Source organism: Leucopleurus acutus (assembly GCF_964270905.1).
Source record: "Leucopleurus acutus genome assembly, chromosome: 14".
NCBI classification, from domain to species: Eukaryota; Metazoa; Chordata; class Mammalia; order Artiodactyla; family Delphinidae; genus Leucopleurus; species Leucopleurus acutus.
In genome coordinates this window covers 29,977,968-29,992,656 of record NC_139156.1, presented here as the reverse complement: position 1 = coordinate 29,992,656, position 14,689 = coordinate 29,977,968, and the positions used below count along the sequence as shown (strand labels likewise).

At 49.7% G+C, this 14,689-nt stretch overlaps 1 protein-coding gene across 1 annotated transcript; it reads left to right on the top strand.

The window, feature by feature from the left end:
• Nucleotides 1-204: 204 nt before the first annotated feature.
• LOC309971536 (non-selective voltage-gated ion channel VDAC1-like) lies at nucleotides 205-1,203 on the top strand (the record flags this gene model as incomplete). Its single annotated transcript, XM_082854624.1, is given in 2 exon segments — nucleotides 205-525; nucleotides 528-1,203. Coding segments are annotated over 2 exon segments (852 nt in total). The 3' UTR covers nucleotides 1,059-1,203.
• Nucleotides 1,204-14,689: the final 13,486 nt, after the last annotated feature.

The following is a 14,689-nucleotide window of genomic DNA, read 5'->3' as shown; positions in this document are numbered from 1 at the left end:
CCTTTGTGTCAGATAGGTTACGTGTAACAAAAGACCTAAACAGACTGTGGCTAAATCATTATGACACTGAATTATCTCAATATGAAGTCTGGATTTCTTCCTGGAGGATTCACAACTCATGGAGCATGATTCCTAGATGTCCGGCCATTAGGACAGAAAACAGCGTTTGCCAAGGTGTGCAACCTGCAAAGAGGGGTGCAGAAGATGGCTGTGCCTCTCACGTATGCTGATCTTGGCAAATCTGCCAGGGATGTCTTCACCAAGGGCTATGGGTTTGGCTTAATAAAACTTGATTTGAAAACAAAATCTGAGAATGGACTGGAATTTACAAGCTCAGGTTCAGCCGACACCGAGACCACCAAAGTGACGGACAGTCTGGAAACCAAGTACAGATGGACCGGATATGGTCTGACGTTTACGGAGAAATGGAACACTAACAACACACTAGGCATGGAGATTACTGTGGAAGATCAGTTTGCACGTGGCCTGAAGCTGACCTTCAATTCATCCTTCTCTCCAAACACTGGGGAAAAAAAAATGCTAAAATCAAGACAGAGTACAAGCAGGAACATATCAACCTGGGCTGTGATGTGGATTTCGACATTGCCGGCCCTTCCATCCGGGGTGCTCTGGTGCTGGGTTATGAGGGCTGGCTGGCTGGTTACCAGATGAATTTTGAGACTGCAAAGTCTCGAGTGACCCAGAGCAATTTTGCAGTTGGCTACAAGACCGATGAGTTCCAGCTTCACACTAATATAAATGATGGGACAGAGTTTGGTGGCTCCATTTATCAGAAGGTGAACAAGAAGTTGGAGACTGCTGTTAATCTAGCCTGGACAGCGGGAAACAGTAACACTCGCTTCAGAATAGCAGCCAATTTCCAGATCGACCCTGATGCCTGCTTCTTGGCTAAAGTGAACAACTCCAGCCTCATAGGGTTAGGATATACTCAGACCCTAAAGCCAGGTATCAAACTGACACTGTCAGCTCTGCTGGATGGCAAGAATGTCAACGCTGGTGGCCACAAGCTTGGTCTAGGACTGGAGTTTCAAGCATAAATGAATACTGTACAATCGTTTAATATTAAACTATTTTTCAGCATAGCTACCTTCAGAATTTAGTGTACCTTTTAATGTTGTATGTCTGGGATGCAAGTATCGCTAAATATCATGCTAGGCTTCCAGGTTAAAGATGATTCAGCTTTAGGGTGTTACCCTTTCAGAGGTACAGAAGAAACCCAATTTCAAAAGAGGTCCTTTCAGCTGTAGACTTGAGGGGGAGCTTGCTGGCCCCTCTAGAGATGTCAGGTTGCTTTTTTACCTAGAAATGGCTGCAAGTGGAAGTTGATAATTTGCAGGCATTTTGTAATTTGTAAATTCGTATTGAGTATGAATGAAATCGTGACTTCCTGAGAATTGAACCTTGGTCTCCTACCCTGATTGAGGAGAGGCTGTTGGATGGTGTACACGAACTCATCTGAAAGGGACTTTTTTAGGCAGGGACTTTTCCCACCCCAATCCGTCACCTCTTTTACACCAAAAGTAGTCTGCAGGGTGTGGTAGCTGTTTCTTCTGTGCCATTTTGGGGTGGAGAAGGTGGATGTGATGAAGCCAATAATTCAGGACTTAATTGTGTTTTTTCTCATGTTGTGTTTTTTTTGCCCTTGCACCAGAGTATGAAATAGCTTCTAAGAGCTCCAGGTGCAAGCTGGGGAGGAGTCTCTGTGACTGTAATCACATGGTGACAACACTCAGAATCTGAATTGAACTTCTCTTGTATTCTCGCCACTCAGTTTATTTTTTAGCAGTTTAATGGGTACATTTTAGAGTCTTCCGTTTTGTGTGGAATTAGTTCCTCCCCTTCAAATGCTGTAATTAACATCACTTAAAATAAAACTTGAATAAAATATTGAAACCTTAAAAAAAAAAATGAAGTCTGATCCAGAGTTGATGAGCAGCTCAAAAATGTCAGCAAGGACCAGGCGCTATTGATCTCTCTGTTCAGCCATATTCACTGTGCTTGCTTTTCTTAAGCTTATTACCTTTTGATGGCAAGATGGCTGCCACAGCTCCAGCCATCATGTCCTCACACAAGCACATTCCTGGCAGGAAGGAGGAGGAAGGGGTAGTTTCTTCCATTAAGGGGTAGTTTCTAACTCTTTAATCAGGAAGCAAGAAGCCTTTCAGCAGATTTGTCTTTATGTCTCATTGGCTAGAATGGTATCCTGACTACAAAGGAAACCGGGAAAGTGAGAATCTAGGAAAAGCAAATGAAATTACTGTGTTGGCTTTAGCCTAATCATGATTCATCTCCTGGGGCTAGAACAAAACCAGGGTCTGTGGTGAGGAGAAGGGGCAGATGGCTTTAGGGTAACACTAACAGTATCCTCCACAGTCTTTCTAATTTCCCATGTCACCATCAACCTACTGGCTCAAACTGTCTGGTCCACCCCCTGCCTGTCTGAGGAGAAAGAATGGAACACCTCCATTGGGGTTTGTTATTAAATCTGTCAAAGGGAACAGATGTCCTCTTTCAACAAATCTCATAGAATTGCACTCTTTGCCAGGCCTGAGCAAGACAGAGATAGCTCTCACCTCGACACATCTCAAGACTGCTGACTCTTGAGAACAGAGATTTTTCTTAAGAAAAAGCTGATCATTAATTAGCTCTCCCACACAATTATTCCCCAAATTAAGTTTGGGTACAGTGACTATCTCTAATTGGCTATTGTTATAGACGGAGAATCCACACGTCTGCATTGCTTTCAAATGCAGCATGGTCTAGGAGGGGCATGTGCAGAAGCAAGGGCACAGACCTGGTAACTCCTGCCAAGATTTGAGTCTTGGCATGGCCAATGTGACCTTGGGCAAGTCCTTGAACTTCCCTGGGCCTCTGTTTGTTCCACTCTAAGTCTGAGACCTAACAGCCACCCCCAGGGTTGCGGTGAGGATGAACTGGGACAACTGAAGCCAAAGGACTTGAAAGGGAGAAGGCTGTGGTACTCTAAAGCTGTAGTCACTTCTTGCCTTCACCATGAGCACATTTTCAATTATGTATTTGCACTTGAAATTGGCCACCTGCTGGCTGACTAACTTAGAAATCAGTTCCATGGCTCATTTGGGAGCAAGGTTCTTACACCTCGTTGGCCTTCTTGCCTCTTTTTAAGCTTGTCCCAAAGAGCTGGTGCCAGTCTCCAGCTTCTTGATTTGTGGGTATCTGTGAGAGGCTTTTCCCCTCTTTTCTTCCATTGCTTTTTTCTTTTATTGTTGAGGTAAAATTTATATGCAGTAAAGTCCACAAACCTTTATATATATATATATATATATATATTTTTTTTTTTGCCGTATGCGGGCCTCCAGCTGCTGTGGCCTCTCCCGCCGTGGAGCACAGACTCCGGATGCGCAGGCCCAGCGGCCACGGCCCACGCCGCAGCATGTGGGGTCCTCCCGGACCGGGGCACAAACCCGCGTCCCCTGCATGGGCAGGCTGACTCTCAACCACTGCGCCACCAGGGAAGCCCTATATTTTTTTTTAATGTTTTTAGCTGTGTTGGGTCTTCGTTGCAGTGCGCAAGTTTTTCATTTTGCGGTGGCCTCTCTTGTTGCGGAGCACGGGCTCCAGGCGCGCAGGCTTCAGTAGTTGGAGCGCGTGGGCTCTAGAGTGCAGGCTCAGTAGTTGTGGCGCACGAGCTTAGTTGCTTCGCGGCATGTGGGATCTTCCCGGACCAGGGCTCAAACCCGTGTCCCCTGCATTGGTAGGCGGATTCTTAACCGTTAATTCTTAACTGCGCCACCAGGGAAGTCCAAAGTCCACAAATCTTTAAATGTACTATGTAGGTTATGTGTTTTTCTGTATGTATACACCTGTGTAAGTACCATCCAGAGCAAGATACAGAACATTTCCATCACTTCAGAAGGCTTCCTCGTCCCCTCGCCATCAGTACCCCACCCTGCCTTACTCCCCACCTGCTGCTTCATCAATGCAGCTTGTCCTCACATCACTTAGTAACTCTTCTTGAACTTCCTATGAAGTGGCACCGTATACCCTGTATCTCACATAGTTCTTGCAATACCTTCTCTTCTATTTTCCTTTTTCTGATCAGTTTTAGGCAGCCCGTCAGCCCCTCTTCCTGATGGGCAGAGCTCCTCCCTTCTGGCACGTCACTCCTGACATTCTGATTTCATCTGCTGAGATGGGCAGAGCCCTCAGACATGCCTCCCCTGTCAGGGGGTGTCCAGGACATGTGGATACTTCCAGGGACCCGCAGGCTGGGCTTTTTCTCCCTCTTGCTTCTCCCAGGGGCAGCTGTGAGGCTTTGTCCGCTCTTGCCATTGCTCTCAGAGGAGCTGGGCCTGGGCTGGGGGCTGGAACTCCTGGGCAAAGATTTCTGAGGAGTGGCCTGAAGTGGAGACAAGCTGGGGACAAGCTGGGTCCAGGTCCTTGCAGGAGGCGTGAGAGGCTGGGGGGCTTTAGCGGGGGAGTGGATAAAACTGGAGACCCGAGAGAGGTCTGCACCACAGGGGATGCTCATGGAACATCCAGGGATGCTGGATGTGAGTGAATTACCAGGTGTGAGTGAATTAGACATCAGCCCAGGCTTCCTCTGCCAGGGAGCCGGGAAGGGGCTCTCAGACAGGCCCCACCCCTGCTGGCCAGCACGGCTGACCTTAGGTGTGATGGGGCAGGAAGCCCCTTTTGACCTGCCTGTCCCATCTTGCCTTCACTTATTTGCTCCTGTAACAGCATTTGCTGGGAACCCCCTAGGTATGCTGGGCAGTGAGCTAGCACTGAGGGCACAGGGGTGAACACAAGGTCTCTCAACCCAAGGAGCTCACTGTCTAGACCAGGCTGCAAACGGCTGGCCCACTTCTATCAGATTTGACCCTCAGACGTGCTAGCTTCCACCCCCATAGTTTAAAAATTGGAAAACCGTCCGTAAAAATCTGATTTCTGGCTTCTTTCAACAAATCAGAAGATCTGGCAACCATGGTTTGCATACCTACAGCTGGTGGGCTGGGAAGCGGCTGCCCCCCTCTGCACCCTCCCAGATGGGCATGCTCGCGCCAGTGTGCTGGCGCCCCCGCCACTCCCTACGGTGCTGTGCCTTTTTGTCCTCTTCTCGCACCACTTCCCTGCCTGGCTCCTGTAGAATCTAATTTCGACAGGAGGGTTAGTGCAGGCTTCACAGAGGAGGGCAATGCGTCTTGATCTCCTGGGAGCGCGTGTCCCCCTCCAAGTCTTCTCTGTATCCTACTCCTCAGGGTGAGTGATTTCATCAGATCCTTTCCCGGGAGAGGATTTACAGTGTGTGCTGGGGGGCAGGGAGATGAGTGGGAGATCAGATGCTGAGCTGACGGCACAAAGACTCATGGAAGTGGTGCTTAAAGTTTGGACACCTGGATCAGAATCACCTAAGGGTGCAGGTTCAAAATGTGGACCTATTGCAGCAGAAGCTGGAGGGAAGTTTCCAGGTAATTGTTGGGGTCGCTCAAATTTGAGAACCAAAAGGAAGAGGAGGCTGGGGCTTATAGGGCAGTGGGACCAGACAAATCATGTTTTCCAGGGCACAGCTGGGGACCCCACTCCAGCTTCCAGCCACCTGATGGAGTTTTAGTCTGAACACCTCTACCCCTTCTCGGCACAGCTGAGGCCCTCACCAGGCTAAGGGCGTGAGAAGTGTCTTCCCCAGCCTTCCTGCCCCTGCCCCTGCCCCTGCACCTGGAAGAAAGGTCATGCTGGCTTTTGCCAAGCCTCGTCATTTCCCTGAATCTTTGAACTGTCAGCTGGGCAGGGGGCCTACTCTAGGGAGAGGGACAGTGGCTGGCTGGCAGGTAAGGGCCACCTTGTCTCCCCTTCACCTTCTCGGCCAGGTGGCCTGACAGTTGCTGGGCTCTGGCCAGGGGGCTGGAACCATGGCCCTGGGCAGGGAAGGAGGAGGATTTGGCGATTTGTTCAAAGAGAGATGCTTTCCTGAGTTGGGGAGGCAGGACGGGGCCCTTGGATTACTTTTCCTTTGGAGCCTTCAACTGGGGGGTGGGGAGGTGTAGGCTGGGGTGGCCGGGGTGGGGCTAGGCTGCAGGAAGTGAGTAAGGAGGCCTCGTTCTCTGGATCTTGCAAGTGGAGGGTGGTGCCTCCCTAATGGTGTGGTGTCTAGGGGACGAAATGCGAGAGGGGGTCACCCCACTCTTGCGGGGACCTAAGAGTGAGAGCCTCCTTAAATGTTGTCTCACTCACCCTCCCCTAGTCCCCGTCCTGCACTCCTGGTCACTGCACCTCAGGGAGCCCCTGAGATGTGCTCGGATCGCAGGCAAAGGATGGGAGAGCAGGACATCGAGAGCATTCTTGTCTCTCGGACAAGACCATGCATTCTCAACCCTGGCTGTACGTTGGAAACCCCTGCGAGCTTTACAACATCCTGATGTCTGGTCCCCATCCTCAGAGATTCTGATTTAATTGATTTGGGGTGCAGCCTGCTCTTGGGGTTTTTAGAAGCTCCCCAGGGGATTCTAGTGTGCAGTGAAGCGTGAGAACCTCTGATCTAGACCGTGCAGGGTGGGTGCTGTTCACTGGTTTTCCTTTCATGGGTTTTCATTGTGAGCAACAGACCACCAGTCTCGACACAGACTTCTAAGGGTAGTACAGGAACACTTAGAACAAAGCAGACGGGATATGAGGAGAGTGGAAAGAAAGCCCAGTTCCCAGTCTGTGCCAGACACATCGTGTTTTTATTTAACAACCAGCCCTGGGAGGTGGATATTCTCAGGCTCAGTTTACAGGTGAGGAACCTGAGTCTTGGCCATGTTAACCACTCGTCCGGGTCCCACCGCTGTGGGATGGCAGTGCCTCGAATGAAATGGATATGTGACCAGCAGCCGGTGGGAATGGAAGTCAGTGCTGCTGCTTTCAGACTCGTTTCTTTTTTTTTCTTTCTTTTTTTTTTGCGGTACGCGGGCCTCTCACTGTTTTGGCCTCTCCCGTTGCGGAGCACAGGCTCCAGACGCACAGGCTCAGCGGCCATGGCTCATGGGCCTAGCAGCTCCGCGGCATGTGGGATCTTCCCGGACCGGGGCACGAACCCATATCCCCTGCATCGGCAGGCAGACTCTCAACCACTGCGCCACCAGGGAAGCCCCCAGACTCGTTTCTTAAACAAAGCGTTTCTGGGGTCGGCTGGGGGCGTGGGGAGGAGGCTTGGCAAAGAACTGAGCCCCCAGCTCCTCTCTGCCGCAGGACAGAGGGTGGGGAGGAGTGAAGGCTCTTCTGGCTTCTTCTCTCCCATCAGAGTCTGGGCAGAGTCTTGTCTAAGCTAGGTGCCCCAAGTGATTTTAAGGAAAGTTTCTTCTCTCTCAGTCCCTCACCTTTAAGCTAAATAGGTCCCTGGACCTAAAGCAAGTCAAGTAGTGTGATAAAAAGAGGGGACCCCCCCGCTTCTTGCCTCAAAATCAACACACACACACACACACACACACACACATGCATGCATTCACACATGCACGCAGGCACATACCAGAGTTGCTGTAATTCCACCAGTTAGGTTGTTGGATTCAATCAGAAAATACTTAGGGAAGGGTAGTGAGGGAGACAGCTCAATCAGACACATCATATTGTGGGGAACTTCTCCCAGCATCCTTGGCAGACAGACAGTAAACACACAAAAACTGTGCCACAGAGGCTTCTGAAGATGCAGAGCGAGCATTTAAGGTGAGGCTTGAAAGATGCTGAAAGTTGCTATTTAATGGGTAACTTTCTGCAAAATAATCATCACTCTGGCTTCTAAAGCTGATGACAATGCTGTGAGCAGCTTTTTTGCAGTGGTGGCAAAGTCTGCTGTCTTCTGCCGTTAACTCTTTCTGCTTTCTCAGGGTGGTTCCTGCAGAAGCAGTGAAGCAGGGATGAGAACACCAGGCCTGGTGTCTAGAGATCTGGCTGGAGTCCCACCTGGCCACTTAGTGGCTACCTTGCCTTGGGCAAGGGGCTTAGCCCTGAGTCCTTGTGTCCTCATAAATATACTGAGGAGTTTGCTTCCATGTAAGATGGAGTAACAGGGATTGGATTTACCCTTCCACCTGAAACAAAAAAACAAACAGACCAAATACATGAAACAATGGTTTTCAAGACGCTTGACATCAGGCCACAAAGTTCAGTGACCCCCAGAGAGCTCAGTGATTCTCTGTTTACTTCCTTGTGAGAGTTGCTATGTCATGGCACAGGGGAGGGGAAGGAGGCCAGGAGGGCAGAGATGGAAATATACTGTTGTAAGGTTCTTATACTCCATGTGCAGTGGTATGATATCACTTGAAGTTAGACTGTGATAAGGTCAAGATGTATCTTATAAACGATAAAGCAACCACTCAGATAGTAGAAGGTTAGAGTTAGTCAGCTAGTGAAGGAGATAAAACAGAATCATCAAAAATATCCAATCCAAAAGAAGGTGGAAAAAGGGAATAAAAAATAGAAAACAAAGCAAGATGGTAGACTGAAGCCTAACCATATCCATAATCACATTAAATGTAGAGATTATCATATATTTTGGAAATTCACCTCTTATCAGATATATGGTTTACAAATATTTTCTCCTACCCCATGGGTTGCATTTTCACTTTGCTGATTGTTTCCAAGAAACACACTTTAAATATAAAGACATAAATATGTGCAATGGAAAAGGATGGGGAAAGATATACCATGCTGACACTAGTGAAAAGAAAGCTGGAATGGCTATGTTAATATCAGACAAAGTAGACTTCAGAGCAAAGACTATTACCTGGGTGATCTGTATTTGTATATCTATAAGCTACATCTATAATATAGGAAATGGTGATCCTTGCCTCACTGGATTTTGGTAAGAACCAAGTGGGGTAATATCTGGGAAAATGCCTTGTACACTGTAAAACATGATACGGGTGTAACTGGACCTTAATTATTAGAAATTGGACTACCTGAATCCTTATAAAGAGCCCAGCAGCTGTGTTGGAACTATTTGGTTCTCAAGGGAAAAAAGGAAATACCACACAGCAGCTCCGAGGTGGGCAGTGCAGGGCAGGCAGGAGTAGCTGGGGCCCAGAAACATCAGTGCAGTGGTGCCTGGAGGGCTTCCCTGGTGGTGCAGTGGTTAAGAATCCACCTGCCAATGCAGGGGACACGGGTTCGAGCTCTGGTCTGGGAAGATCCCACATGCCGCGGAGCAACTAAGCCCGTGCACCACTACTACTGAGCCTGCGCTCTAGAGCCCGCGAGCCACAACTACTGAGCCCGCATGCCTAGAGCCCGTGCTCCACAACAAGAGAAGCCACCGCAATGAGAAGCCCACGCACTGCAATGAAGAGTGGCTCCCGCTCACTACAACTAGAGAAAGCCCGTGCTCAGCAATGAAGACCCAATGCAGCCAAAAATAAACAAATAAAATAAATAAATTTATTTTTTTAAAAAAGGTGCCTGGACCAGCACTTCTTGGACCTGAATCTATGGTAGTTACTGGAATCTATGGTAACAAGGGGCTTTCCTCAGCTGCAGGAGAGACAGACCCGGACTGAGTCTTAGTTCCCCGGACCCCAGAAGCTTTGGTAACCCCAGCAGATGCTTGGCTAAAAAGAAAAGTAAGGGGCTTCCCTGGTGGCGCAGTGGTTGAGAGTCCGCCTGCCGATGCATGGGACACAGGTTCGTGCCCCGGTCTGGGAAGATCCCACATGCCGCGGAGCGGCTGGGCCCATGAGCCACGGCCACGGCGTGTGGGATCCTCCCGGACCGGGGCACGAACCTGTGTCCCCTGCATCGGCAGGCGGACTCTCAACCACTGCGCCACCAGGGAAGCCTGGTCTTTTTTTTTTAATCGAGGAGAAATTCATAACACGATCAACCAATTCAAAGCACACAGTTCAGTGGCATTTAGTGCATTTAGTGTTGTGCAGCTGCCACTTTTCTGTTTCACAACTTTTTCATCACCCTGGAAGCACCCCTGTACCTTCAGTAATCACTTCCCATCCCCTTCCTCTCCACATCCCCTGGCAACCACAAATCTGCTCTCCCTCTCTGTGGATTTGCCTGTCCTAGTTATTTCATACAAAAAGAATCATACAATATGTGACCTTTTTATGTCTGGCTCCTTTCACTTAACATAATGTTTTAACATTACAACATAAAGTCGTCGAGTGAATCAGTACTTAATCCCTTTTATGGCTGAATAATATTCCATTGTACTGGTAGACCAGTTTGTCCATTAATGACGTTTGGGTTGTTTCCACATTTTGGCTGTTGGGGATTATACTGTTATGAACATTCGTGAACAAGTATTTGCTTGAATACCTGTTCTAAATTATTCTGAGCACATACCTAGGAGTGGAATTGCTGGGTCACATGGTAACTCTATGTTTAACTTTTGAGAAACTGCCAGACTGTTTTCCACAGCAGTTGCACCTCCCTTTGGTGTTAAGATTATGTTATTCTAAGTGCAGAGATGATACAACACTATAGAACATTTGGAAATTATTTATTGAGCAATTTTATAAAGGTTTCAAGGAGTTAAAATTATAAAAAAAATTTTAATAAAAACGTGATTATTATAACAATTCAAATAAAGAAATTTCTAGAAGAAAAAAGTTTTTTAATCTGTTCCCCACCCCCTATCCTACTCCTGTCCCTGTGGCTGACCAGTGTTAACCCTTTGGTTTGTATCCTTCCAAAAGTTTTCAAGGCATTTATGTAGTTTTTGAATTTTCTTTTTTACATAAACATGTACTACTCTCTGTATTATCTTGCTTTGAAATCTTTCTGTCATTTCTTGTAAATTTTGATTGTTCCAGTGACTGTCTTGGAGCCAGACTGAGGGTCCCTGGAACCCTCAGATCTGAGGTCTGACCTTGTCCTGTTTAAAAAAAGTCTGGCCCTCAGGTGTGCACAAGGCTGTGTCCTTGGGTGGCTGGATAATGAATGTATTATAAATTTCCTTTTGTTATCTGCATTTACAATTTTTTTTTTTCAAAAAGGAATGTGAATTGCTTTATAATAGAAAAATAAAGTAGGGAAGGAGGATTGAGGGCCTGAAGGCCCTGGGCACAGCTTGTATCTTAATTTAGCACTTATTTCATTCCTCTCTCTTGCATAATAAGTTGTTTAAGTGTTTGCCTCCCTCGAGGGTGGACAGCGCTTATTCATCTGTTGCCATCCCTACTCCCTCGGAGTGTGCCAGACACACAAGTGGCCCCTCCAGGACTGTGGCCGAGGCTGCAGAGAAGAGGGTGGGTTCCAAAGACCCCCTGTGCCCTCAGCTCAGGCTCATAAAAGGACGTGCATCTGCTCGGGGGTCAGGCCCTGGCTGGTCACGCTCCCTGCGTGGGCACCTGGGTCGGCCTTGTGGGGAGCTGGGTGTAAGGGAGGGGCAATTATTTATGGTGCCCCGGCCAGGGTACCCATGGCAGGCAGCACCCCGCTGAGGAAGTAATTAGAGTGCTGCCAGGAGCAGGAAGCAAGGAGGGTGTTGGAGGTTCCGGCTCCCTTTCCAGAGTTAAAAATAGCTGGTCTGTTGGCGGAGGTGGAGAGCCTTACACACAGGAATGGAGGTGGGAGAGCCAGTGCCTGGGGGGCACGGGGGTGGGAGCAGTCTTCTTGGGTTTGTCTGTCTGTCAGTCTGGTTTGGGAACGTGCAGGGGGGCTCACTGGCTGGAAAGGGGCATGTGATCTGTGCAGAGAGGGTGTCTGCCCAAGGCCCTTCTTCCCCTGCCTGGGGTTCCTCCATCTGTCCCCACAAGACTAGCCTGCCAGGGCTCATGTTCCTGCTCGAGGCTCAGACCACTAATGGGGGCATCACGACAGCCCCACAGACCGCTGCTGGTCCCAGCTTCCTGCCTCGACGTTCCTGTGAGGCGCTATTAAGGGTCGGCGTGGGATTCTAGAGCCCAGGTTCGTTTATAGCATTTCTGAGGGAACGGTCTCTGCCGGTGCTGGGCAGCTGTGTGCCTGACTCATCCCAGAACACTTTATAAATAACCTGGTGGGGAGGAGGGATGTGGGCTGTCCGCCCCTGTGCCCCCAACACTCTGTGAGCAGGTGGCAGGCACTGAGGGCCCCAGGGCTTCCTAGATGTCAGGGGAGAGCAGCCCCACTCTGGTCGGGAGCCAGGGCCAAGGATGCTGGGGGAGGGGATTGTCAACTTCTGGAGATCGGCCCTGCAGCAGTTCTGAGGCCCCAAGGAGTCTTCTGCTCAGCTATGATGTGGTTAGCACCCCTGCCTTCTGTGAGGTGCACTGGGGAATTTCTGGATGGACAAATTGAGCCACTATGGGCTAAACTCGCTGGGTGACCCAGGCCAGGTCACTCCCCCTCTCTGAGTCTGGTAAAATGAGAGGGTTGAGCTAGGCGAGTGCTAAGGTCCTGTCCAGCAGTTCCAGCTTTGATTCTGTGTCTGGCACATTGTAGGTGTGGATGAGCAGCTAGACACTCCTGCATCGCAAGATGAGTGTGAGGGGGACCGGGGGGCAAGAGGAGGTGCAGCAACCCACACCTGGAGCTCCGTGTGCTGGACAAGGAGAATCTCTCGCTAGTCAGGGCAGGTGGACACTGGGAGCCTTCAACCCAAGGACAGCCACCTGGGTTGGGGGGAAGCAGGGTCTGAAGGGTGTGCTCAGATAGAGCCTGATTATTGTCCCTGAGGGAGAAGAGACATTTGACTTGTGTCACCACGGAAGGCCAGCTAGGACCTGGAAGGCTCATGTCAGCTCGGCGTAGCCTGTGCTCTTACTGCAAGAACCTTTCTAACTTGTGAGGTAGTGAGCTCCCTGTCCCTGAATGAATGCTCTAATGTAAGGGTGTGGAGGGACGGATTCCCCACGGAGTGAAGGGCTGTAGTTCAGTAGTTCCCAGTGTGGCAGGGAATCTGGATCCCTGAAGGAGTTTGTTAATAATACAGATCCCCAGTCCCCCCTCCCACCGTCGCCCCTACTGAATGGGACTCCCAGGGGTGGCGGCTAGGAGTCTCTGAGCTATGTCATCCCCATGTGGGCCCTACAGTTCTGTGATGCTATGGTGCTGACCTCAGAAGGTTGGGGCTAAATATATCCCAGCTCCCTTACCCTAAATGTATCGTGCCGTGTAGGTTTTGAGCACTTTGCAACTACTGACACAGTGACAGTAGAGGAAGGTCAAGCAGCAACCTCAGGAGACCGTGAATGTGGTCTTAATCGATGGACTCGGCCCCCTTGGAGGCCATTGAAGAAACAAATGTCAGGCATCATGCTTTTGGGGATTAAAGTGCCAAAAAGGTTTTGGGATCTATTGAGGGAAACAGAACAGAGGGCCTTCAACAAGACACTTTGCTCTGTCAGCTAGTCCAGTGCAAACCCAGCCGCTGACAAGGGGGAGCCTGGTGCATTAGGAAGAACGTGGCTACAGGCAAGTCCACAGCCCTGATCAGACTCCTTACACCCCGTCACTTGCTGTGTGACTTTGAGCTTGTCCCTTATCCTCTCTGGGTCTCACATTTGTAAAGTGAGGGGGTTGGACTTTCAAGTCCTCCCTGATCTGATGTGTTGTAATACCTCAAAAGACCAGGAGCTGGGTATTTGTCTAGTTTCTGGCATCAAACGTTGTTCTGACCTGTTTTGTTGCTGTGGAGTCTCTCCTCCTTCTTACTTCCCAAAGGATTCCTGCCCCCCCTTTTTAATTTCCCAGGGTCTGCTGGAAGTGTGACTGGCTCGGCTGATCAGGCAGGAAGGCCTTGCAGGAACAGAGTCAGGACAGTTGGTGGGGAGGGAAGGGGTGAATATGTAGGTGTGCTCAGGCAGTGGGGACAGACTTGGGGGCCATGCCTGGTAGGGGCTCTGAGATGAGGGACCAGGGCTGGGGAAGCCATAGGCTGCACCTCAGAGCTCGACCTACGGCCAGAAGGGGGATTCCCAGTTAATTACTGTGAAAGTCCCAAAGAGTATGAGGCCCCCCAAGAGCACAGTGGCCAAGTATTAATGTGCAGGACGCTTCTGAGGACAGACCTGGATTAGGGATGGGGTGGCAAGGAGGCATTCATTCATCTCCAGAGGGCACGCCTAGGGCCAGGCATTGCATTGCACTGCTTCCAGCTCTCACACAACCCATACAGGAAGATACTGTTTGCCACAGTTTGCAGATGACAATAGCAAGGCCCAGATTAAATGATGTGCTCACGGATACACAGCTGGTGAGAGGCAGAGCAGGATTTGAACTCGGGTCCCGCTGATTCTAAAGCACACATCGTGCGCCTCCTCTTCTGAGGGAGCGTCATTCTCCTAAAGCGTGATGCACCCATCAGCCCAAGATTCTGCCAGTATCTACCCAAGGTCAGGGTACGAGCATGTAAGCTAACATGCATGAAGGAAATGTGATTTAGAATAAAACTTCCCTAGATAAATTCGAAATATCCTAGGATAACCCAATACAATGTCTGCAGGGTTTGAAACTGAGGCCTGCTTCGTTGCAGGACTGATTGCTGGGGAAATGGAGGCGAAGGCGCGCTGGTCCCTGGCCTTGAGCTCACATGGTGCCTGGGAGGCCAGCTGCAGGATTTTTGCAACACCTGGTATTTCTGGGGAGGAGGGCATGACCTCTGTGCTGGAGGCAATCAGGGAGGTGGGGCTGCAGATGTCTCTCAGAGCATGAGGTGGAATTTGCGTGGCTGTTAGGAGTGGGAAAAGAGAGTTCCGGTGGTGCAGTGGTTAAGAATCTGCCT